Source organism: Stegostoma tigrinum, chromosome 28 (genome assembly GCF_030684315.1).
Source record: "Stegostoma tigrinum isolate sSteTig4 chromosome 28, sSteTig4.hap1, whole genome shotgun sequence".
In the NCBI taxonomy this organism is placed as follows: Eukaryota; Metazoa; Chordata; class Chondrichthyes; order Orectolobiformes; family Stegostomatidae; genus Stegostoma; species Stegostoma tigrinum.
The window spans coordinates 26,694,915-26,720,849 of record NC_081381.1 but is presented as its reverse complement, the minus strand read 5'-3'; the positions used below and the strand labels follow the sequence as shown (position 1 = coordinate 26,720,849).

General features: G+C 41.3%; 2 protein-coding genes across 5 annotated transcripts in view; one reads left to right on the top strand and one right to left on the bottom strand.

Annotated features, from left to right (window-relative positions):
* zgc:154075 (uncharacterized protein LOC556929 homolog) overlaps positions 1-2,618 on the top strand; it is a 200,366-nt gene extending 197,748 nt beyond the window's left edge. For 2 of the 3 annotated variants that reach the window (XM_059655659.1, XM_059655661.1), the window contains one exon: positions 2,018-2,618. The gene's annotated coding sequence lies outside the window, so the exon portion shown is untranslated. The remainder of the gene's footprint in view (positions 1-2,017) is intronic. The other variant, XM_048561747.2, reaches the window with a different exon arrangement.
* On the bottom strand, positions 658-25,434 carry odad1 (outer dynein arm docking complex subunit 1). 2 transcript variants are annotated; one of them, XM_048561745.2, is made up of 15 exons: positions 25,225-25,434; positions 23,868-23,949; positions 23,513-23,612; positions 22,500-22,689; positions 21,741-21,863; positions 19,438-19,551; positions 17,876-17,943; positions 16,716-16,903; positions 15,071-15,205; positions 13,453-13,535; positions 11,529-11,697; positions 8,971-9,134; positions 8,529-8,632; positions 7,643-7,736; positions 658-3,825 (listed from the first exon to the last, which is right to left on the bottom strand). In XM_048561745.2, the coding sequence occupies exons 2-15, from the start codon at positions 23,929-23,931 to the stop codon at positions 3,757-3,759; spliced, it is 1,665 nt and encodes a 554-aa protein (XP_048417702.1). In that variant the 5' UTR covers positions 23,932-23,949; positions 25,225-25,434; the 3' UTR covers positions 658-3,756. The 2 variants fall into 2 exon arrangements, with proteins under 2 accessions (XP_048417702.1, XP_048417703.1); XM_048561746.2 differs by lacking the exon at positions 19,438-19,551.
* Positions 25,435-25,935: the final 501 nt, after the last annotated feature.

Genomic DNA, 25,935 nt, shown 5'->3' with positions numbered 1-25,935 from the left:
GAAACATTAACTTTGTTGTTTGCTGTACAGATGCTGCCAGACCTGCTGAGTTTTTCCTGCGCTTTCTATTTGTATTACACCAATCATATACCCTGCCTGCTGTATATACTTGTTATACAGTCTGCCTTTTATACATCATTTCTGTCTTAGAGTCCACTCACATGCACCTCATCCATAATGCACACAATCATTTATACCTTGATCTGTCTTACCTTCCAGCTGAAGCTAATATGTCACTCTAAAGACTTGACCATATATTACTGTTCTAAAGGTGTGTGGCAATGTGCCACCTCACCTGAAATGTTATACCGTCACTCTATTTACTCTTCTCAAATGTGAAATATACTTTGGCATTCTTCAAAAAAGAACAGGAGAAGCGTCCTGGCCAATGTTTATCCCTCAGCCTAAAACAGACTATCTGTTATTTGGTTCAGTGTCACCTTGCTGCATTTCCCACAGTGCCTGTGGTTGTGAAGTGCCGGTGCTGTCCTAAGGCTTGAAAGCACTAAGTATATGCAAGTTATTTCACTCTTATAAAAATGAATAGGGTACAGGTTAGCTAATCAGAAATATAAACAAAACCAGACTGCAAGCCCGTTGTGATCAGAAAGTACAAAAATGGGTGAATGTTTTAGTAAAAATCTGTTGTCAGAACAATTTGGATCAAATTGGTAAGAATTTATCTTTATTTTGGTGAAGCTGCTTCATCTGGTAAGGGGGTATTTGAGAACCAAAAATCTTGCACCAGTTGCAGGAAGCCTTATAGTTAACTCCAGATCTGACTCTTCATATACCAGTATAACCCTTCACAGAATTTAGAAAATAATTATTGACTTTCTACAAGAGTTCAGAGTGTCTGGCATACCCCCTCATTGGGATCTAAATAAATCTGCTCCTTTCCTATCAGCCATTTATAGAGGACTGACAATGAGCAGGTAAATTACAGTTATTAGTCTGGTAAATTATTTAAATTTTAAACAGAAGTGTTGAGCTTTCTGCATTTGCAGGCTTGTTGTATTCTTTATGTATCTTACTTACCATGAAGAGATTATGCTAATTTTAAATACACAATAATATAAATACAGTGCTTTAAAATATCCTTTCAATCACAGAATATCTCCATATATGTTCTCAGTTCTAGCATCCCCAATCTTTTTGGAAGCTTCTGTTTGTTCTTGTTCTTAGAGACTATACTTTGGTAAATCAAACACTTGAACATAGATCAGTCAACAGATTGACAGAACTAAACATAAATCAATTAATCCATTGAATACTGCACCAAGGTGATATTTTACATTTTTTGTGATAATATAAACTATGATTAATTTTAACTCCAATCTTTATTCAATGTGATAGAACGATATGAGAAAGTAGAGGTTGTGGGAACAGTAAACGCCATATACTGTGAAGATTTGCAGTTACAGTATGATGAGCAATGGCATTTAAACCAGTGAAATTGTGGTCAGGAACAGCTCCTTCACTTGAACTGGGATTGATTATCCAAAACAGCTGAAAACTGAGACCATAGAGCAAACAGGAGACAGTTTCTGAGGGAGGGGTTTCTCTGAATAGATGAGCGAAAATCTGACTAATGACCACCTTATGTGTTTATGTAGTGAGCTCCAATGTAGAACAACCCATTATGAATGCTGGGTCGGTGACTCTACGTAGTGTTACATTTGTGGGGTTTTAGGGTTAATTGCTGGTAAGTGACAGGCAGTCTGATCTCGGTGGTTGACAATGATGTGGGGGATTTACTCCTAACTTACAAACTGATAGGATCTGATTCTAACTCAAGAATTGATAGGATCTAGTCTGATTGTAAGATTTACATTCAGAAATCAATAATAAGTGAAATTGTACCAATTGTAAAATGGGTGGTAATTCAGATAATTATTTCAATCCCCTCCGTCTCCCACCAGTGAGTTTGTTTAAAACCATCTCCCGAAAATTTAGAAGTCAGCAGCATTACAAAAGACATATTTGCTGATAGTTTGTTGATTTTTGTTTTTGACAGACCAGTTCCAGAAGTGGTGAAACTGGCCTCTGCTCTGCAGTGGATTACTGGGCAAAATCTCTGAAAAAGACAAGTGAAGAGTGATTTCCAAATTTAAGTGTGAATAATTTTATTTAATTTGTCCAAGACGTGAATTTACTGATAAATTATAAAGTTGGATTAATATTGAATATGAAAGTTTAGAATTATTTTGTTATTTTTAATTGCAAATTAAAACAAAAGATTCTGAAATTGTCTTTGATTTGCTAATTCATAAGGGAGAAGTGAACTCCAAGGAGTTACTCTGAGTTCTGAAGGGCCAAGAGTCCTGGCTGAAAACAGGTACAGAAACATGCAGTAACCACGTTAAAGTGAAAATGATGGGCATGGTCAGCAGCAGCATTTGACTACATTGCCTACATTTCAAACTGCTTTAACATTAAAACGGTAATTAGAATGCATTCTAACCAGGGAATATCTGTATTCATCGTTGGGATGTGGAAGTTATTGTCACGCGATGACAATGGTGTCTGACTTGGAGTGATATTTAGAACTGGAAATGTATTCCTGCATCTGTTGCCCTTGTCCTTCTAAGTGGTGGAAGGAGCATCAGTAAATTATTACAGTGTGTGACACAGAACTCTTATTTTACATCATCTATTGAAGGGTATTAAGTGCTGTCACAATTTTTTTTGTTTTTACAGACAGCAGACTAGAGAAACCCCCTTATCAAGTTGAAACACAAGCTTTAAACCTGTGATCTAATTTGTATAAATTAAATCAACAAGAAACTTAGCTTTCAGAATGTTAACCTTAAAGATTAAGATTCAGCATGGTTTCTCTTTAGAGCGTTAGGACATGTTGTCATGTTGAAAGTAATGTTATAAGTGCAACTTAGTGTTATAGTTAGATATCTAAACCTCATGCTCACAACAACGACTGCAGTTACTCAGTTCCTTTAACGGAGAAAACTTTCCAAAGGCATTTTACATAAGCATAACCAGAAAATAATAGCTGTGGCATGGAGCTTTAAATTCAATCTCCCTCTCAAAACATAACTCTGCACTCAATGACCTTTCAACCAGAGACTTGCAGTTAATTTGGGGCAGAAAGACCTGGCGAAGTCACTGTCCAAAGTGAATCACTCTAGCTGAATTGAAAGACGACATTCTTCTCACAATTTAATTACTAGAGAATAGCATATAAATATTGAACCAAAGCAATTACTATTAATAACCTCCAGTGTTTCCCTGATAGTGACTATCCCAGTTAATTAACTCATGGAGTTTCCAATTCTCAGCTTCAACAATCTGCATCCATAAGCAAATTCATAGCTAATGTCATTTATAGTGACCTGGCATATTCCTCTTTGAAGAATTATACAAGGGGCAATGATTTAATTCCATACATGCTTATTCTGGAATTATAAGACTTCTAATTTTAAAAAAATGCAATGAAACTTAAAATTGATACCCAGCAATGAGTCAACATAGAACTCCCTTCCTCACAGCAGTGTGTATTCATGCCAAAGATTTCAGTAGTTCAAGAAGGCAACTCACATCACTTTCTCCAGGGCAATTAGAGATGGTCTCGCCAGTGATGCCCACGTCCCGTGAACAAATTTAGAAAAGAAACATACTTAATGAAGACACTGTATAGAGAAAATGGTGCAGACATGGTAATTTCTCTAAGTATAAAGTAAATCTTATGAATATGATCTTCTTCAGCATTTCTTGGTTGATGGTGCTGCTTTGAGGCCTTCAGAACTTTTGCTGTGAGCGGTCATAATGGCTGCTCCTCTTTAAAGCCTTTGCTTCTTTTCTCATCACCTAAAAATATTGAGACATGTAATAACTGAACTCATTAATGATAGGGCATTTCCAATTCGAGAGGGAATAGTGTAGGTGATACAACTGTAGTTCAAACAACGCAGTTATCAAATTTGAATTGTAGTGCTGACTACCTACTAGCTGTATCAATCTGGCCACAGATTGTAAAATCTTATGCATTTTTTCCTTCCCAGTATCTGAATATATTACAACTCAGATAAATAGCCTGATTATCTGTTTTTGATAATCTGATGTTGGTTGAGGGATAAATGTAATAGAATACTATAAAGAACTCTTCTGTTCTTCAAATATGTGTTTTATTTTCATCTATCCGAGAAGATACTCCCAAGTTTTTGTTTAACATCACATCTAAAACATAGCATTTACAACTTATCGAAAAGACAGGGAGGTGGGCAGAGGGGGTGGGGTTGCCATGTTAGTTAAGAATAAAATTAAATCTACGGTACTGAATGACATAGGGTCAGAGGATGTGGAGTCTGTGTGGTTGAGGAACCACAAAGGCAAAAAAACCACAATGGGAGTTATGTACAGACCTCCTAACAGTGGTCAGGACCAGGGGCGCAAGATGCACCGGGAAATAGAAAGGGCATGTCAGAAAGGCAAGGTCACGGTGATCATGGGATACTTCAATATGCAGGTTGACTGGGTGAATAATGTTGCTGGTGGATTCAAAGAAAGGGAATTCATGGAATGTTTACGGGATGGCTTTTTGGAACAGCTTGTGATGGACCCCACAAGGGAGCAGGCTATTCTGCACTTACTGCTATGTAATGAGCCAGACTTTATAAAAGATCTTAAAGTAAGGGAACACTTAGGAGGCAGCGATCATAATATGGCAGAGTTCGGTCTGCAGTTTGAAAGAGCGAAGGCAAAATCGGATGTAATGGTGTTACAGTTAAATAAAGGTAATTACAGGGGCATGAGAAAGGAAAATCGACTGGAAGCAGAGTCTAGCGGGGAAGACAGTAGACCAACAATGGCAGGTGTTTCTGGGTTTAATTGGGGACACAGTACAGAGGTTCATCCCAAAGAAAAGAAAGATTATCGGGCCGGGGTGAATTAGACAGCCATGACTGACAAAGGACGTCAGGAAATGTCTGTTTTTCTTTGATACAGCCTATAAAGTGGCCAAGAACACTGGGAAATCAAAAGATGGGGAAGGCTACAAAAACAAACAGAGGATAACAAAGAGAAAAGTAAGGAAGGAGAGGATCGAATATGAAGGTAGGCTAGCTAGTAATATTAGAAATGATAGTAAAAGCTTCTTTCAATACATAAGAAACAAACGAGAGGCAAAGTAGGCATTGAGCCGTTCCAAATTGATGCTGGAAGGCTAGTGATGGGAGATAAGGAAATAGCTGAAGAACTTAATAAGTACTTTGCGTCAGTCTTCACAGTGGAAGACATGAGTAGTATCCCAACTATTAAGGAGAGTCGGGGGCAGAGTTGAGTATAGTAGGCATTACAAAAGAGAAAGTGATTGAAAAGCTAAAAGGTCGAAAAATTGATAAATCTCCTGGCCTCGATGGGCTACACCCTAGAATTCTGAGGGAGGTGGCTGAGGAAATAGCGGAGGCTTTGGTTGTGATCTTTCAAAAGTCACTGGAGTCAGGGAGAGTCCCAGATGATTGGAAAATTGCTGTTGTAACCCCCTTGTTTAAGAAAGGATCAAGACAAAAAATGGAAAATTGTAGGCTGATTAGCCTAACCTCGGTTGTTGGTAAAATTCTAGAATCCATTGTTAAGGATGAGATTTCTAAATTCTTGGAAGTGCAGGATCGGATTAGAACAAGTCAGCATGGATTTAGTGAAGGGAGGTCATGCCTGACAAACCTGTTCGAATTCTTTGAAGAGGTACAAGTAGGTTAGACCAGGGAAACCCAGTGGATGTTATCTATCTAGACTTCCAAAAGGCCTTTGATAAGGCGCCTCACGGGAGGCTGCTGAGTAAGGTGAGGGCCCATGGTGTTCGAGGTGAGCTCCTGGCATGGATTGAGGATTGGCTGTCTGACAGAAGGCAGAGAGTTGGGATAAAAGGCTCTTTTTCGGAATGGCAACCAATGACAAGTGGTGTCCCGCAGGGTTCAGTGTTGGGGCTGCAGCTGTTCACTTTATACATTAATAATCTGGATGAAGGGACTGGGGGCATTCTGGCGAAGTTTGCCAATGATACGAAGTTAGGTGGACAGGCAGGTAGTACTGAGGAGGTGGAGAGGATGTAGAAAGATTTAGACAGTTTAGGAGAGTGGTCCAGGAAATGGCTAATGAAATTCAAAGTGAGCAAATGCGAGCAAAAGAATACAGGCATGGACTATTTTCTAAACGGTGAGAAAATTCATAAAGCCGAAGTATAAAGGGATCTAGGAGTGCTGGTCCAGGATACTCTAAAGGTTAAGTTGCAGTTTGAGTCTGTGATTAAGAAAGCAAATGTCACTTATCTGAAGGGGGTTGGACCATAAAAGCAGCGATGTGCTTTTGAGACTTTATAAAGCACTAGTTAGACTCCATTTAGAATACTGTGTCCAATTTTGGACCCACACCTCAGGAAGGACATATTGGCCCTGGAGTGTGTCCAGCAGAGATTAACACGGATGATCCCTGGAATGGTAGGTCTAAAGTATGATGAACGGCTGAGGATCCTGGGATTGTATTCATTTGAGTTTAGAACGTTGAGGGAGATCTAATACAAACATACATTAGAAAGGGTGGACACTGGGAGGTTGTTTCCGTTAGGCAGGGAGACTAGGACCCGTGGGCACAGCCTTAGAATTAGAGGGGGTAAATTTACAACAGAAATGAGGAGACACTTCTTCACCCAGAGAGTGGTGGGCCTGTGGAATTCGTTGCCACGGAGCACAGTGGAGGCCGGGATGTTAAATGGCTTCAAGGCAGAGATTGATCATTTCTTGATCTCACAAGGAATCAAGGGCTACGGGGAGAGTGCGGGTAAGTGGAGTTGAAATGCCCATCAGCCGTGATTAAATGGCAGAGTGGACTCGATGGGCCAAATGACCTTACTTCCATCCCTGTGTCTTATGGTCTTATTGCATTGCTGACAGTGCAATGCTCCTTCAGTTCTGCATTGGAATGTGGAGCCTGGATAATGGGCTCAAGTCTCTGGAATGAGATATAGACCAAGTGTTCTGACTCAGCCAACAGACAGCTGACACCTACGGCTTAACCAGTTGACTCTGGGTGGGATCGCTGTTTGCGGACATTTTGATTCTGAGCTTCAAATGTAATATAGTCGGGTATCGTTGGTGTTTCAAAATCCCCCTTTCCTCAATGCAACTTTTCTCCTTCCATTATGCCAAATGATCCAATCACAAGTCACTAAATGAAGTATTTGCTTTTATGACTCTGTCTGTTTCAGTTCTTCCAACAATGAGAACTGAGGAAACAACAGCAAGGTTGAGACATTTTCACAATATCCGATTTACATTGTGAAAGATGAAAGACATTAAGACAACCATCTTAAATTACCTTTTATAATGAACCTTTTTGATGAGTCTATTTGTAATGTTTTCTGTGGTTACCTATCACTTGGATGAGGTATCAGAAGATTAGCAGCCCCAATTTAGTAGTATTGCAGTGATAAGGAGTCAGCATCTTAAGGAGTGGTGGTAAAGCAAAATAAGGGTTTTAAAGGATTAGTATCTGGAGTGTGATTGGGTTCAAATAAAATGTTACAGTGGGGAGGAGCTGGATTTTATTTACAGTAAAATGCATATTAATCAGTTCATTGAAGGGAATGGAGGCTGTAAGATCTTTAAAAGGTCACACACTCTGACCTTACCCCTTTCAGTATTCTTTGCCGTAGTTCATTCTGAGTCAGGGGCCTCTCTTCCTCATCAGTCACTGGAGATTCCACGTCACTGTCATTATCATTTCTGGAAGAGTTAAATTTTTACTCAAACATTACCACCAGTCAATGAACTCTCCAACCCACATCATCCAGGGAAGAAATCTAATTGTAATCTTTTTGCACTCCCCTCTGCCCACTCCTCCCCTCATCACCAATTTTCACCTCTCCCCGAATACAATGACTCACTAACATTTATACTGCCATATTTTAAAATCATAGAATCCCTGCAGTGTGGAAATAGGCCCTTTGGGCCAACAAGTCCACACCAATCCTCAGAGCATCCAACCCAGATCCATCCCCATCCTTATATCCCTGAACATCATGGGCAATTTAGCATGGTCAATCCACCTAGCGTGCACATCTTTGGACTGTTGGGAGGAAACTGGAGCACCCGGAGGAAACCCATGCAGACACGGGAAGAATGTACAACCTCCACAATTTCCTGAGGGTAGAATCGAACCCGGGCCCCTGGTGCTCTGAGGCAGCAGTGCTGACCACTGAGCCACCGTGCACGTCTTTACATGCCTGATTGACTTTTTTCATTCCAAGTGGGCTGCTACTCTGCTAATACAATATTTGCACTGCCTCAAATTTTGATCCTGGTGGATTTTGTACCAACTCCTCATGTGATCCAGAAGGTGAGTGCAAAGCCTCTTGTTTTGTAAATGATCTGAAAAAAGTGATTTATAAACCAAGAAGAAAATTATGGAATTGGGTCAGAACAGTTTGCAATCTCCATGTGATTATAATTCATGATTATGGCTGATCTCTGTCTCTCCCCAGCTTGATTGATGGAATTGAGATGGGAGGTACAGACCCTGTGCTGGGAGGTTCAATGTAGACCGGCGGGGGGGGCTTTTTCAGATTCTGGCCCATCAAAAAAATGGCAGCTTCCCGTGGGTCATATGGCTTGTTGTAATCCTGGAATGAACAGGATATAAAACAGTAATCGTTAGTACTGTACTCATTGTCAAAGAGACCCAGCATGTTTGAACACAACCTGAACATATTTAATCAGCTTTCTGTCTAAACTTTTATTTGAGTCATTCTGGGACTAGTATCAGACAGTACTAAAAGGATACTGTTCAGCCTATATCATCTATGTTAGCTCTTTCACAATGTCAGCTCACTCAGTTGTCAGCTGAGTGTTTGTTACAACAAAAAAATGCTCAGGAGTGGAAATGGTTTTCTCCCTCAATGCAAAACTCAAAATATACCATGAAAGCAGAGTGTACACTGAGCACATCATTTACCAATACCTTGGATGCAAGGTAGGATTGGATAGACAGTAGTTCATTGGCGCGCTGCTCAATGAGGCCCAGGTATTGCATCACATTATTATCCCGGATTCCAGATGAAGATCCCAACATTTCATCCAAAATAGATCGATCGCAGTTCATTCTAGTAAATAGTGAATCAATTTCTGTAGATGGAATAACTTTCAATTAAAATGTTTTAGTGCTGAATTTAAAAAAAAAACAAAAATTGCTGGCAAAACTCAGTAGTATGGCAGCATCTGTGGGAAGAAAATAGAGTCAACAGTTTGAGTCCAGTGACTCTTCACCAGAACATATTTTCTTCTGTTCACATTAGTGCTGATTCTTATTGGATTTGGACCCAAGAAAGACCAAGGCAGCTCTGCCCATGTATGGATCTGGAATTGAATGTTTTACGTGTTCTGCTCAAGCATCTGATAATGAACACAAACCATGTGTCAAATTGTTCTCACACTGGGCAGACTGCACTCCAGAGCTTTTAGATTGGCAATGGAACTTAAATCAGATAGGAAATAAAACATCAATTTTCCTGGCAGCTGGTTAAAGTTGCCATTAAGTTCTCACAATCTGTAGGGAGGGGCAGCTTTCCTTACCTTGATGGTCAGGAACCCTCTTTCGCATATATTAATGTCATTCATTATCTTTAATAATTCATTAACATCCCAACCTGGAATTACATTCATGAATGCAGTCTTGTTCAGCAAACATGGGAAACAGATGTGTTCACAGATGACTATATATTTGAGCCAAGTACCTGGCAGGATAAGCTTCTTCCTCTCGGCTCCAGTGAGGATGGATGTCTTCTATTACCTGGCTCCTCTATAACCAAGTCGTTTCTTTACAAATATCTGACCTGTCCCAAGTGGAGGTAACTGCCCACCTCCAAACTTAGTCTCAAAAAAAAAATTCCATCTGGGAATTTAACATGTTACTCAGAAAGAAATCTATCAAATTTGCCTTTAAATAGATCAATACTCTCTGATCCACCACTTCCCTCAGGGCCTGTTCGACAGATTGGCTCATTGAAATTTTAGCCCAGATTTTGCAGTTGTGTAATGTCACAGAAACTGTCAGCACTTGCTGTCATTGTTTCTGCAACTGGTAGCAACTTCTGTCATCGAACTACGCACAGCAAAACCCAGAAGATGCTGCTAGTGATTCTCTGCTACATGACAGGATAGGCCATTGAAATTCCCAAAGACAGCAATCTTTATAAATCACTGATGTTACAACTGATCTGAGAACTTGCCTTCTTAGCTACAATTGTGGGATTGAAAATCCCTTAAAAAGTTATTCCTTACTAATAACAAATGTTGTACTAGCTCACTGGGCAAACCCTTTGAACTGAAAGGCTATTTTTTTTAAAAAATCTGGGGAAGGCCAAATCTTTCCATTATGATGAAAGTTCAATTTCTTTAAGCATATAAGTGATTTCCATTAAGAACCTATAGTATTTGAACGACTTATTCTGTTCTGACGTTGTAATTTTTATTACATTCTCTAAAATTTATAAACTAAAATATAATTAGCATATTTTAATTCATAGCTTGCCACCTGTGAGAACTCTTCAATTTATTTACTATTACCCTGCTTGATGGTTTTGTAGTTGCTGCATGTTTGGAGAGCCGTTTTATTGGGTGCCAAATTCAATTTATGCTCAGAAAATAAATATTACAAAATGTTGCCTGATGTTGGCAAGTAACTGTATTTGATGCCAATGGTTTGTCTCTTCACTTCATTTATTGACCACAAAATTTTAGCCATTCTTTGCTCTAGAGTTGTAAAATCAATCTTGTCCACTTAGGTCCTTTAGGAAGAGAAATCTATCATCCTTACCTGGTCTGGCCTATACATGACTCCAGACCCACATCAATGTGGTTGACTCTTAACTGCCTTCTGGGCAATTAGTGATGGGCAATAAATGTTGGCCTAGTCACAGTAATTCATATCCCATGAATGAATGAAAAAAAAGTTAGTTTGCATTTATCTCTTTCCACACCCATGACTGTTCAGGTACAGGCTATATTCTCCAGATGTATTGCTCTGGAGAAGGGACAACCGCTTATCATGTTTAATTGTATCTCATAAGAGAGCTGACAAGTATCTCTGGATCCATACTTCCACTAAAGTGAACATCTTGAGGATTGGAGGTGAGAAAGATTGAATGAAAAAGTCATTCTAACAGTGGAACTTCATCTTCCATTGGCAATATTTAAACTGCCCTCTTGGATAGAATTTTGTTACGGTGTCAATTTGTGGAAAGATTTGTGGGCTAATTAACTGTCTCACCAGCCAACAGTTCATCCATGTCTGTAATTATCTTTCTCCCTGACAGTAACAGGTTAGTCCAATGTAGCAAGATGGCTTTCGTGAGTTCTCTCTGCCCACACAAGTTCCAAGCTAAAGTATGGTCTCCGCTTATTTGGACAGTTCTGTAGTGGGTTTCACATCCTGTATCTTCTGACAGTGGATACACAATCACTGAGCATGTCGTTGATATAATAAATAAATATGCAATAAATATAAAGGTTTTTGCTTACTTTCTTTGAGTTGGTCCAGTATCTTTCTGACCCCTTTAATCCTGTTGTCACGTTCGGCGGCCTGTTTGCTCGCTTCCTCCTGTTGAATTTCAATCTTCTTTAGAATAACTTTATGTTCTTGCTCCCTTTGCTGCTCTTGTAATTTGAAGGCTTCAATCTGTGCCTGGATCTACGTTAAAAAAAAACGTACAGGAGAAGAACTGGGGTGTCAGAGAATTGAATGGATAGACCAGTGCTCTTCAACTTTGAGGGAAACACATGCAAAATGAATGTAGGAACCTACATTTATATCAGAGATAGCAAGAACTGCAGATGCTGGAGTCAGAGATAACACAGTTTGGTGCTGGATAAGCACAGCAGGCCAGGCAGCACATCCCAGATGTCCTCCTATTTCAAGGACTGTAACATTCCTCCTCTTGTGTTTCTTGCACTTCTGACTTCTGCCTTCATATCCCCTACCCCAACAAAAATAAAGACAGAATCCCCCTAGTCCTCACATATCACCCCACCAACATCCACATCCAACATATCATTCTCTGCCATTTTTGCCATTTACAATCCAACCCAAAATACCAAAGAGGTATTTCCCTCCCCACCCCTGTCTGCCTTTCGGAGTGACCACACTCTCCATGACTCCCTCGTCTGCTCCACACTCCCCACTAGCCCCACCATGCACAGCACCTTTCCCTGCAACCACAGGAAGTACTACATCACCCCCCCCCACCTCCATTCAAGGCACAAAACAAACCTTCCACATTAGGGGTTCACCCTCACATCTGTCAACTTGTCCGACTGCTTCCACTGCTCCCGATGTGGCCTCCTCTATGCCGGTGAGACCAAGTGTAGACTTGGAGACCACTTTGTAGAGTGTCTGCGCTCTGTTCATGACAAATGACAACAGCTTCTAGTCGCCAACCATTGTAACTCCCCCTCCCACTCCCTGGGTGACATGTCCATTTTGGGCCTCCTCTAGTGTCACAATGGCACCACTTGCAAACTGGAGGAGCAGCAGCTCGATTTTCCACCTCCGGAGCTTACAGCCCAATGATCTAAACATGGAATTCACCAGTTTTAAAATCTCCCCACCCTCAGCTTCATCTCACGTCCAACCCTCCCTCTCATCCCGCTTCCTTGACCTGACACAACTTGTCCATCTTCTCTTCCATCTATCCGCCCCTCTCACCTCACTGACCAATCGCCACAACTCCCTATCTACACTCATCTATTACCATTCCACCTACCTGCCCCAGCCCCCCACCTCCTCTATTTATTTCTGAGGTCCCTTACCCCTCCCCATTTTTGAAGGATCCTGACCCGAAACATCAACTTTCCTGCTCCTCTGATGTTGCCTGGCCTGCTGTGTTTCTCCAGCTCCATACGGTGTTATCATCTACAATTATATGATGCTTTTCAAAAGTACAAGACAAGCCAAAACAGTTTTCACTGTGAAAATTTTGATGTGCAGTTATTATTATTTGGTGGAGAAATGTAACAGCCAACGTGGCTGCAGTAAAATCCCTCAAACAGAAAAGAGATACTGACCAAATGTTCCTTTTTAAATATTTGTTGAGGGACAAACATTGGCCAGGACACCTTTGGAACAAATAATTTCATAAATATCCTTCCCTTCTGATTCCCCCGATGGAAAGTATCAGATCTTATTTCCCACTAATGATGCTGGACAGCTCACACGAAGAACTGTGTTGAGCTGTCAAAATGCTGACTGTCACCAAAGAATTTTACTCTGAGATCACTGACTGGTGTCCTTCCAGATCATCAAACATCTCTCCACAGAAAATGATTGGAAATCTGTTTGGAATCTGCCTCAGTGGGTCATTAAAATTGGTGCCAATTTGTGTTTTCTCAACCTATGTTTCTGAAGAATTAAAAGTTAGTAAAAAGAAAATATTTTTGTAAAACTTACATCAGCAATCTCCTCTTGCAGTTTCTCAATCTCACTGTTCTGCTCATTGATGTAATTAAACAATGCAAAGTTCCGATCTTCCACTGTCAGAAAATAAACAGTGTAGTCTGAGAGTTAGAATGAAAATATTCAGCCCTATTCCAACAGTTAAAGAGGTAACAGAAATCCTAATCTCTCTCACTGCCATTTCACCAGCCTTTATCACCAGGACCCTTGATTTCTGATGAGAAGTAATTGAGTTGAAATTGTTACAACTCTGATGGGAGGAGTGTGCGTAGAAGTAAGTCCCACTACTCGAGAGCTATGTCAAAAATGTAAATGTTTACTGAATCATCAAAACAGCAAATTTGTTTCTCTTTAATTTTAGTTTCAGAGTGTGAAGAAAATATACTTATTTATTATAAGCAAGGTTTCTTCTTCAAACATATGGCAAAAATAGTGAACAACCAAGCTACTATTCAGAATTATATCGCCTTAATCCCAAACACTTGTTCATACATAGGCAATACTACACAGCTCTGCATGGGTTTGAGGAAATCGGTAAAAAAGGAATAACAACACCACCGTAGTCAAAAGTATGAATTCTGCAGATAGAATAAGTTTATTTCTCACAGTTCACCCAATTCTCTATTGATAAGATTAATTTGCTGATGGATGAATAATAGCTAGAAGTTCTGACTTTTAAAATTTTATCAGGTGGCTTTATTTTAAGGTTTGTTTTTTGCCATCTGAGAGAGAGAGAGCTGCTTTCCATTGCAAGTTTCTTCAACAACTATTTAAGTCTGTGTAAACACCCAGCAATGAACAGCACAGGCTCTAGGGTTTTTCTGTGTCTGTTTTTCCAGCAAATTAAAGGCCATGAAATTCACTCTTATCACTCTCAAAAGCTCCATTAAAGTCTTCTCTCAAGATAACTTGCATTTTCAGTAAAAAACAATCGGCAGTTTTCTTTGACCTCTTGACTTTTCATTTCTAAGAAATCACATGACAAAGCGTCCTCAACCCAGAAATGTCTAGATAGTTGCATATTGCTGTTCCTCGTAGTCCATAAATATATATGTATTCCTCACAAAATGTTAACTCTGCTTCTGTTTTTTTTAAACAGATGCTGCCAGCCCTAAAGAATATGTTCAGTACTTTTTGTTCTTATTTCAGACTTCTAAACTTGGTTACTCGCTGGATCATTACCTCTGTAAATAAATCATATCCTGCAATAATGACACGTGCTGTTTGTCAAATGTTAGAATGGTGAGTTCTTTGTTATGTTTCCTAAGACGAGAGCTTTAAACAAGGCTGGGATTGCTTTGTGATTGTACCAACACCACCATCCTGTCAAGTGTGATTTAAAAAAAGAAATGAATGACAACATCATGAAAACTGATGATCCCTGATCGAACAGAGTAACCAGGCACCACAATATACACCCTGTGCTTGACTCCTTCCCTTAACCCATAGCTCCCCCTGCCCACCCCATTACCATGACTCCTAATTCCGGCTCCCTCAATCAACCCTTGCACCCTCTCCACTGAACCAGAGAAACAGAGATAGTTCCTTTGTTCTGACTGTGCTACTTGACTGAGGTCTCTCTCCTAGTGATGCATTGAAAGTGTTGCCTCACCTTCTTTGAATTTTGCCACCACCATGTTCAGATTGTCCTCTCCTGTGAGTGCTCGGATCTGCTGGAAGGCAGCTTCATACATCTCCACAGTCTCTTCTCCCGTGTCCTTCTTTTTCCTTGCTGAGTCTCCACGTTCTTAGGACAAGATTCGAGGACACCAATGAATTTTAAAGAGAGATTTGCATTTATGTCGCTCGACTCCATGATATCCCAAAGTGCTTTACAGATAGCAAATTACTTTTGAAGTATATTTACTGTTATTATAAGACAGTCTTTCTCTTAGTGGTACTACTTTGTACATTTTTCACTTATGAATCTTCCCATTTAGAAGCATGGTCAGAGTTCAAAAGGAAGAGTTTGAAAATGATGCTGCATGGTTCCCTTTAGTTAGATTTCCCAACATTTTTTGTTTATTCATTGACAGGATGTGTGTCATTGGTTCAGCCAGCATTCATTACCTGTCGCTAATTTGCCAGAGGGCAGTTGAGAGTTAATCACATTGCTGTGGGTCTGGAGTCACATGGAGGCCAGACCAGGTAAGGATGGCAGTGATAATGGGAACTGCAGATGCTGGAGAATCCAAGGTAACAAAGTGTGGAGCTGGATGAACACAGCAGGCCAAGCAGCATCTCAGGAGCACAAAAGCTGTTTGTGCTCCTAAGATGCTGCTTGGCCTGCTGTGTTCATCCAGCTCCAGACTTTGTTATCCAGGTAAGGATGGCAGATTTCTTTCCTGAAGGACATTAGTGAATCAGGTGGTCTTTTCTGACAACGGTTTCATAGTCATCAGTAGATTCTTAATTCCAGATATGTTTCATTTGAATTTAAATTCTACACTCTGCCATGGCCAGATTCAAATCCAGGTCCCCAGAACTTTAGCTGAGTTTCTGGATTAACAATCTACCTATAATCCCACTAGGCCATGGTCTCCCCAGTTTTGTGCGGGCTGCACTGTTAAAATGATAGTTAACTTCAGCACATCTCTGTGTACCAAGCTCAAATGTCCTTATTCAGTGATCATTGAGCTGAACTGGAGATGGGTGGTGGTGGGTTATTTGGTCAGGTGGCTCTCACGTCACATGGAGACAATGTGGTACAATAGCGTATGGGTATATGTGGAGTTACGATCGAGGGAGTTTGATCTTAATTCCCACAAGTCCAGTTTGAGAATTTGAATTCAGTTTTTAAAAATTTGTTGTCAGTAAATGTGACTACAAAGCTGTCAGACTATAATAAAAACACAACTGGTTAACCATTGTCCTTCAGGGAAGGATTGTCCTTACCTGGTCACGATCTATATCTGTCTCCAGTCCCACATTAATGTGGTTGCTTCATAACTGATCCCGGAAGTGGCCCGAGAACTTTAGAAACAGGAACAGGATTAGGCTATGCAGACTGTCCATGACCATTCAACACAATCGTGGCCATTTTTTGACCAAGCTCCAACTTCCTGCCCAATACGCCACTTCTTTCTGAATGAGACACTCTGTTGTATCATTACTGCTTAAATATAGATGGATAACGAATGTCAGACATGCTAATGACATCCACACCTTCAGAATTAAAAACACTTGCCCCTCACGTAGCAAGGGTGCATCATTAACTGATGTCTCTGTCGATGAGGGAATTTTTAACATTTTTTTACCTTGCTTGTGCATGCCGTGTAATGCCATGTCTTCACTCAACCGCTCCTGAGTTTTAATTCCCATGAATTCCTTCAACTTCCTGTCATGGTCAATCACTCTCTGAAGTTCCTTCATCTCAGCCGCATGCAGTGCCAGATCCTTCTCTGCCTTCTCCTTCACTTGCTGCATCTTTGTCTGTGCCTCATCCCTACAGTAGATCATCGTAAAGAGATCAGCCAGACACAGCTGTCCCTACCTTACACAGAAAAAGCAATATTCTCTTTCATTCTCACTGCAAGATGCTGATTCCTCACTGGAGTTTGCTTCCACAGGTACAGGCCACTCTTCAGTACATCAGTCTCAGCAAGACCAACATTTTTGTCCATCTTCTAGCTATCTTTGAAAAAGTGGCACTGAGTCTTCTCTTTGAGCTGCTGCAGTTCAATACTTTGTGATGGCTCTTGAGATAATGGAATGGTTTTCTAGACCACGTAAGAGTTAGCTGTGACCGTGTATATCTGTGTCCTGCTGGACCACAGGGCATCAAAGTTAGGCCAGATCCTGTCCATAACCAATGTCTGTGGAATTGTTAGCTAAGGATCAGGAACGAGGCTATTTATCTCTGATTCTAGCCCTTGGGCATTCAGCCCAATTATAATGTTTTAATTACGTGAAATCTATCAACTCAATGCAGGCTATGACCTATAAATTTACTGGTGGATATGCCACAGCTTTGCATTGCTTCAAATGGTTGGTTCAAATGTGCAGGAATTAATTGCAAACAGCTCCCTCTCTGTGTCGTAAGATTTTCCTCATCAGGCTGGAACTCTGAAATATACGTACATTCCAATGCCACAGCATTCCATTTGCCCTATATTCTCCAACTTGGAGATGATTATACACAGAACTGAAGATGAAAGCAAGGTGTAGGAGACGCTGTTTGTAATGGGGTATTCGTTAAGCCAATTTTAATCGACTGTACTGAGTTCAGTCTGATGTATACCAGATTTATATCCAGGGCACTGGCAGCAATTCACATAAGTGTGTTTCCAGCATTCTCCACTTCAAAATCATCTTGAGCTCACACAGGGATGGGATATTTCAGAACACTCTTGATCTGCTATTTTTCAACATAAGTAAATAGCATTGAGAATTGTGTCCCATGGGCAGGGTGTCTCACCTGGCTTCGTATGCAGCAGTTGAAGAGTCAATTGCAGAACCAATTTCCTTTCGAATCTCGAGAAGTTCCTGATCAAAATGAGAGAGGCATGTACAATGTCTGAGATTAGATTACATGAGGAGTAAGGAATGCTACTGTACATCTACACAATTACAACAGCTTCTCCACCGTATCAGTGCACAACTGACCAATAACCACATGAAAGAATACAGACACCACAGGGTGCAGACACTAATTTCTTTTTCGTGGAAAGTAGCATTGTTGGATGGCTAGCATTTAGTGCTTGTGCCTAGCTGCCCTCAAGAAGTTGACAGTGAGCTGTCTTCTTAAACTGCTGCTCTATGTTGACCCACAATACTCTTTGGTAGGGGATTCTGCAATTTTGGCTTAGTGACAGCGGAGGAACTGCGATATATTTGTAATTTAGGATGGTGAGTGCCTTGGTGCGGTACTGTCAGGTAGTGGTGTTTGTGTGTATCTGCTGCCCTTGTCCTTCTAGATGGAAGTGGTCGTGGCTTTGGAATATGCTGTCTGAGGATCTTTGGTGAATTTCTGCAGAGCATCTCGCAGATAGTATACACTGCTGCTAGTAAGCATCAGTGGTGGAGGGAATGGATGTTTGTGGGTGTGGTGTCAATCAAGCGAGATACTTTGGCCTGGATGGTGTCAAGCTTCTTGAGTGTTGTTGGAACTGCACCCATCTGGGCAGGTGGGGAGCATTTCATTGCGCTCCTGACTTATGAAGGGCATTAGTCAGCCAAATCGGTTTTTCCAACAACCAACAATGGTTTCATGGTCATTAGCAGATTCTTAATTCCAGATCTTTTTATAAATTCAAATTTATAAATTCCACAGCAGCATTTCAACCCAGGTACAGAATATTAACTGAGTTTCTGGATTAATGAACTAGTGATGATACCACTAGGCCATAACCTCCTCTTGTTCCTCATTCCTCATCTGAATCTTGTCCACATCACCTCCCACCCCTTTCCTGTCCACTTCCCACCATGTTGGTCCCTGCCCCATATTGATTTGCCATGTCTCTGTGCTGTATATGGAGATGTCTGCCCTCTGCTGTTCACTTGCTGTACAACCGTAAGATCAAGGTTGAGATTTTCCCAATGGGTTCTAAATTAGTTTATGGGTTCAAATCCCACCCACCCAGTAATGAAACTGAATTCAATAAACTGGATGGTTTGTCAGTAATTACAGGGAAGCAGATGGCCAGACTGTCTACGTATATTTCCCTTCCACCACGACATGGTTAACTTGTGATAGCTAGGGATGGGCAATAAATACGAACCTCAGAGTCACCCAAGAAGTACGAACTAAAAGCTAAGTATCACCAAATATTTTTTACTGTGAGAGACAGACTGACAGCTTGAATACACACTAGCTGCAGGCTGGCATCAGAGCTCCGTTGCTGCAGTGGGGCTGTTGAGTCAGGGAACCCGGGGCTGCTGTCCCTGAGTACCTCAATCTCTCGGCAAAATGGTGATCTGCAGTGAATGAGAGAAAGACTACCTAAAACGAGAAAAACAAGAATAATTTTCAATCCTCACTTTTCCCAATTTCTTCTGGAGCTGCTGAAACCTTGCGCGCTCGACACGTAGAGTGTCAATCTGTTTCCTCAATTCCCCATTCCTCGTAAGCTGGGTATTAAACTTCCTCAGAGCCTGCAGATGATGGGTAGTAATGGTCACAGGTTATTTCAACGAACAGAACGATCGAGTTGTCAATTTTAGTTGGATGTATTCCTGGAAATTTCGTCACCTGACTACTTATCTCCATCCACTTCAGCTCCACATTTTCAAATTTGGTTGACTGACATCCCTGTCCATATGATGCCCATGTTCCCATATGACATGCAAAGTGAACAGACTCCTTCGCAGTAAATCTAACGCTCAGAGACTGACAGAGTGGGAGTGCGTGAAATATTAAAAACATTTAAATCTTAAACTGGGTTAACCAATTTCAGGTTTAACAGAGACATACAGCAGTAGGCAATAAACTTCCTGGGAGGCAGGCTGGCCATAAAAATATTATAACAAAACTAAGAGATTCATATCTAATCTCCTCACCAGACTATCTGATCAGGTCTCCGAGGCCATGGGAAAACCAGCAACTCAGAGGAGGTGAGGGGTAGTTTTAGGGAAACATTAGGTGCTGCTGTGGAGAACTCCTTGCCTGACTGGGAGCTAAACCTGTCAATGAAGCTGAGTTGGGGTAGGAACCCTGTCAAATTAAATATTCTGGCCATGGGACTAAAACTTTCCAACAAGAAAACTGGACATCGGGGTTTCCCATTTGAAAGCCCTATTCCTCCCTGAAAAACCCACTTGTCAATATGGGGGCCTTTTGTTACTTGTTTGGATAATTCTTGACTATCCATCAAAAATCCAACTTCCTTTATCTTCAATAATTTGACTTTTTTTTTTAAAAGTCATTCACCAATGATTTACTTCTGGATTTTTTTTGTAGCAGTTTTCTAAAGCTTAATCTTTATTTCCTGAAAGCTCCAGGTCAATCCTGGAAGTTTGGCAACTTTACGAGATCAATTGGAAGCCATCCCATTTCAATTCCAAATCCTGCAAGAGAGCCTGTAGATCAACCTATGTATGAAAACGTAGATGAACCTTTGGGCTATGAGCCCTCTATGGAAGAAACTGCAATACACACCATGTGAAAAGTAGAAAAATACTGTCAACTTTAAAAGCTGCATTCATTATTGGCCGTACAAACCTTGGCTTAACCCAGCAGAGCCTTTAAAAGGGATCTTAAATTTAAAATCTGCTCTGTGATACGTTTTGTTTTACCTAACCTGTTTGGATGTGTTATGATGTACCTCTGCGGCCATCGTATCCTGATGTGAGATTTGAAACCTTACCTTCTGGTCTAGAGGTAGGGAGAGAAACTTTTGGATTGCTCCATATTGAGTTAACTGGGCAGCAACTGAAGCAGATCACAACAGACATTAATGTTCATGGGACTAAAGTGAAGTCCCAGCTCCCATCAGAATCCATTGTGTTCACTTATTCTGTTTGGCTATATGCCAGTTGGTTGTGTTGTGTTTGCTTGCTTTTGTAAAGTGAAACAGCACTGACTCTACAGTGTGTAAGATAGTTTAGAGAGAGAGCAGGAATGCCTCGCTATGCTATATCAAATACTAGCTGAACTAGAAAATCGAGGCAGCACAGTGGCTCAATGGTTAGCACTGCTGTCACACAGCACCAGGGACCTGGGTTCGATTCCACCCTCGGGTGACAGTCTGTGTGAAGTTTGCACGTTCTCCCCATGTCTGCATGGGCTTTCTCTGGGTGCTCCAGTTTCCTCCCAGTCCAAAGACATGTAGGCTAGGTGGATTGGGCCATGCTAAATTGCCAGTAATGTTCAGGGATGTGTAGATTAGGTGGATTATAAGGGGATGGATCTGGGTGGGATGCTCTGAGGGTCAGTGTGGACTTGTTAGGCTGAGGGCCTGTTTCCACACTGTAGGGATTCTGATTAATCTGATTCGTTGTTCAATGTTTGCGTTGGGAATTCTGTATATATGTTGTTCCCTGATTGCTCATGACAGTATGTGGAAATGAATCTGTGATTTCCTACTGGAAAATGTTGAGCCTTGATATGTACAAAAGTCAGTATCTGGTCATGCATGATAAAGGACTGAGCCACAATAAGAGGTGAACAAAAGGGAAGCATGACTTTAAAAGGAATCTCTTTCTATTTGTCTGAGCTTCTAGTTTTATGATATTTTGGGTCTCACCATCTCCAGTCATTACTTTAAATTCATTGGTCAGCAATATTGTCTCTTATCGATTACTGATGTTTTTCTGTTCTCTGGTCACATTCTGAAAATTCTTACCCTGTCCACCCTGTCCTCCATGATTCCAATGTTCTTCACCACCTGTTCATTCATTACTTGAACATTTGCGCCTTTACTCAAGTCCTTCTTCTGCTCAAAGATCTTTTGCTTCAACATCTTTATCTATTAAAAAGAGATTGAATACAAAGATAACTTCACTAAACATTCATCTGTAGAATAAGAAGTAACAACACAAATGCCATGAATATATTCGCACATACATATCTGCAAGCACAAACACACACAGACAAATACATCCCTTCTCACATAATTGGAGAGTGCCTACTGTGATGCCAATATATATGAAAGGCATTAAGTAAAAAGCAGGGAACATTAGACCAGTCCCGATACGGCACTCCAGCATGGTCCACGTACTTTTTCTGTTTGGATGCTCTTTCTTGATCCCTCTAAACTGACCCCTCTCCAGTCTGCGTTCTTTCTCGCACCTCACCCCCTTTGCAACCTGGCCTGTACACCAGTCCCACCAAACCCCTCCCCAAAGCCAGGTACCTTCCCCCTTTGGAAAACCACCAACTGTCATCTGGAGTCAGAGAGTGACCTCTGAGCTACCCAAGGTTCTGCCATTTCTCTTGTGCATTGAGCTGTAAATTGCCCAGAGGTGTGTCAATGAGGCCCAGTCAAGAGAACAAACAGAATCTCCCACTGTCACTCCCAGACTATCTCACTACTCATTGGACCATGTTCCACTCCAGAGGTTCCCAATCTCCCCAGTAAGTCATGAGTGACCATTATCTGCACCTCATGTTCAAGATCTGTGATCATTTGCTTCTCTCTAGCAATCTGATCCTCCAGCTCTTCTTGGTAGCTGAGCATATTCTGAACACTTTCCATGTTTTCCCTGTCCTCCTTCTGGTTGCGTTTACTGCCCAACAGCCTTAGGTTCAACATCAGCTCCTCACGGTCCTTTTCCAGATTTTCAATTTCCACCCTGGCAAAACCAGAAGGGTTAGGAATTAATGTAGGCACAAATGGTGATACAAAATTCAGACAGAGCAGTAACTTTTAAAACCAGTTACACCATATGCAAAGATAAACTATCAATACAGGGTGGCCCAGTAGTTAGCATTGCTACCTCACAGCACCAGGGACTCAAGTTCAATTCCAGCCTCGGGTAACTTCCTGCATGGAGTTTGCACATTCTCAGGCACATTGTCCCTGTGTCTGTGTGCGTTTCCTCCAGGTGCTCTGGTTTCCTACCACACTCCAAAGATGTGCAGGTTAGGTGAATTGGCTATGCTTAAAAAATTACCGTGTTATCCAATGATGTGCAGGCTGGGTGGATTTAGGGTCAGGGGCTAGTTCTGGATGGGATGGTCTTTGGAGTTTAGTGTAGACTCAATGGTCAAATGGTCTCTTTCTGCTGTCAAGGGATTTTATGATTCCAATATTAAATACTTCTAGAACAGACGCAACAAGTGTTAGAAACTATGTAAATTCCTTCTACATTATCCCATCAAATACTTCATAAACTGATATTGGGCAAAGTTATTCCAGCTGCAAGAAACAGTCAGTTCTGATTCCTCTGGTAGTTTTGCAATTGAAAGAATGTTAGATTTTCATCATTAATCGTACTTATTTGCAAGAGGGAATTTTCTGTCCAAATATCCAATCACTTAGAGCCATTAGACCAATTGCAAAGATCCCTTCATCTTCTTAGTCTGTTTTCCACAAGATTCATGGACACAGGTGGAAGGTTAACACAAGTGCCTCCACTTCCCAACTCCACCCCACTGAAGGCTGCTGATACTTACAACTGCTTCCTGAGCAGCTGCTGTGACTCGAGAGTGTAGGCCTGGCGGTCTCCTTCCATGATTCGAAACTGATGCTGCAGCTTTGCCAACTCTGTTTCAGCTGTAAGAGAATAGCCAAGATCTCAGGGAGCAGTGAGGGGCAGATTGAAGGAATGAGTAGGTATTTACATAATACCTTTCACTCCCCTCAGAATGACCCAAGGCATGTAATTGAAGAGGTAGATTTAGTGGAGATTAGTTAGTACAAGGAAGATGAATGTATTGTACTTTTAAAATCACTGGGTGTCTCGTATAGTTCGTGAGTACACAAAAACATCCAACTCATTATAATTTAGATATCATATACATTTCTTACCAAGTCCCTCCATGTCCCCATCACTTGCATTGGAACGATTGCTTGAAGCACTCCCACGAGGCATTGTTATCTTCTAGATTATCTATGGAACACAACAGTATGTTTTATTGATATCTCAACAACAACAGCATGCTTACTTTGCCTCTCAAATTTCTGCCTGTTACTGAATTAGTTGACTCGGAGTTATGAGGGACAGTCAATATCCTGTAGTTTTGAGGTCTCTGATCAGTCTGCATTCCACAGTTCACTGAATCACAGAAGGACGTTATCATGCAGGATAGAGGAAATGATGGCCTCGAGATATTATCTTTGGACGGCGAATACAGAGACCTAGGTAACCTGGGGACCTGGGTTTGAATCCTGCCATGGCAGATGGTGGAATATGAATTCAACAAAAATCTGGAATTAAGAGTCTAATGATGACCATGAATCTGTTGCTGATGGTCAGAAAAACCCATCTGGTTCACTGATGCCCTTTAATTAGGGACAGACAATAAATGCTGCTTTAGCCAGTGACACCCTCATTCTGGGAATGAACACTAAAAAAAAGGCCATTTGGCCCATTGCATTATCAAATAAACATCATTACCTACGGCCAATCTCCTTTTTCTTCCATACCCTTGCACATTATTTGTATCCAAATAATCATGTAAGACACTCTTGAATGTTGCACATGAAGCTGTAGCACTGAATTTGGGCCGTGTTTAATACAGCAGCTAATTTTGTATATTATTAAGTGATTCCTATCAGTAGATGCTTCATGTACAGATCTCCATTGAACCTGTCATCTCACACCAATGTTCAAACTCAGTTTACATATTTCCATATTTCCTGGTTGGCTGAGTATTTGGCTCGGGCCCCATGGGTTGCAGTTTGTTATCCTTCAGAATTTTCGGCGACAAAACCTGTTGAGATGTTCAAGGAGTATTTAAGAAGGTTAAACAGTTTCTTTGGTTGGTTTGCATTTCGTAAGGTCTTACCGGATGGGACCTTAGCCTCAGAACCATTGAATTTAGGAAAATTTCAAACCAAATTTGACTGCAGCACAAATCGGGGTGATTTTTGCTCGAGACTTTTGCACATTCCCTCCCCCTCCCCATTAGACTGGAAATCTTTCAAAGTAGAGACTGCGGGAAACGACACATTTTCAGTCTCTTTTGTAACCATTCCGACTGAAATCTGCCAGAGTTCTAATGCAATAAAACCAAACAACAAAACGGGTCCCGGGCGGGTCAACGGGCACACTGCCAGCTAATTATTTAAAACAAAACCCCGTTTCCCGGGTTCAGATCACACCGCCTTCGAATCGATAGCAGGGCAGTTGGCGAGAAAGTCGGAGCGAAGTGTCAAGACCTACCTCTCGCTGGAGGGTGCGACTAGAACCGGAACCTAATCGTTCCTCCACAAGTGCTGTCCTGAAGGGTCACCGAACTCGAAACGTTAAATCTGTTTCTCTTCCCACAGATGCTGCCAGACCTGCTGAATTTCTCCAGCAATTTGTTTTTATGTTGCAGAAAGGGCTGTTCATTTCAGGAGGCAACGTTGTTAGCAACAGTGTCCAGGGTGAGCGGCCAATCCGGGGCCACGCTCCAATTAAGATACACGCTGTTGCCTTGGCTCCGCGTTGTCGCGGTTCCTGGGGGCAGGCGGAACTCAGCGGAGCTTCACATTTCACTTCAAGGGGCCCCAAGCCTCATGCTGTTTTTGTGGTGAGGTCTGGGTCGGCTTCAGTCTGCATTCTTTGGTTTTTATGAGTCGTGTGTCCAGTTAATTTACTCAACTGAGAGTGGAATCTCAATCCAAAATATACTCCTCTCTGATGAAGGGTCTAGGCCCGAAACGTCAGCTTTTGTGCTCCTGAGATGCTGCTGGGCCTGCTGTGTTCATCCAGCTCCACACTATCATCTTGGAATTCTCCAGCATCTGCAGTTTCCATTATCTGTCATATACCCCATGTGTGTTTTTTTTTCTCTCCACACGAAAAGACGTCCATTCATTCTGAACTCTTGATGTGAATTTTCTTCAATAGCGCAGCAAATTTCAAATCTCGTGGTCCATTTCCCGCCCA

Excerpts from the sequence above, each read along its gene's own strand:
- odad1 (XM_048561745.2), bottom strand. The coding sequence starts at position 23,931 with ATGCCTCGTGGGAGTGCTTCAAGCAATCGTTCCAATGCAAGTGATGGG. Across the intron at positions 16,904-17,875 it reads ACTGCTGCATACGAAGCCAG|GGATGAGGCACAGACAAAGA; the intron begins GTGAGACACCCT and ends GATCTACTGTAG. Across the intron at positions 9,135-11,528 it reads ACTGGACCAACTCAAAGAAA|AAATTGATTCACTATTTACT; the intron begins GTAAGCAAAAAC and ends TTCCATCTACAG.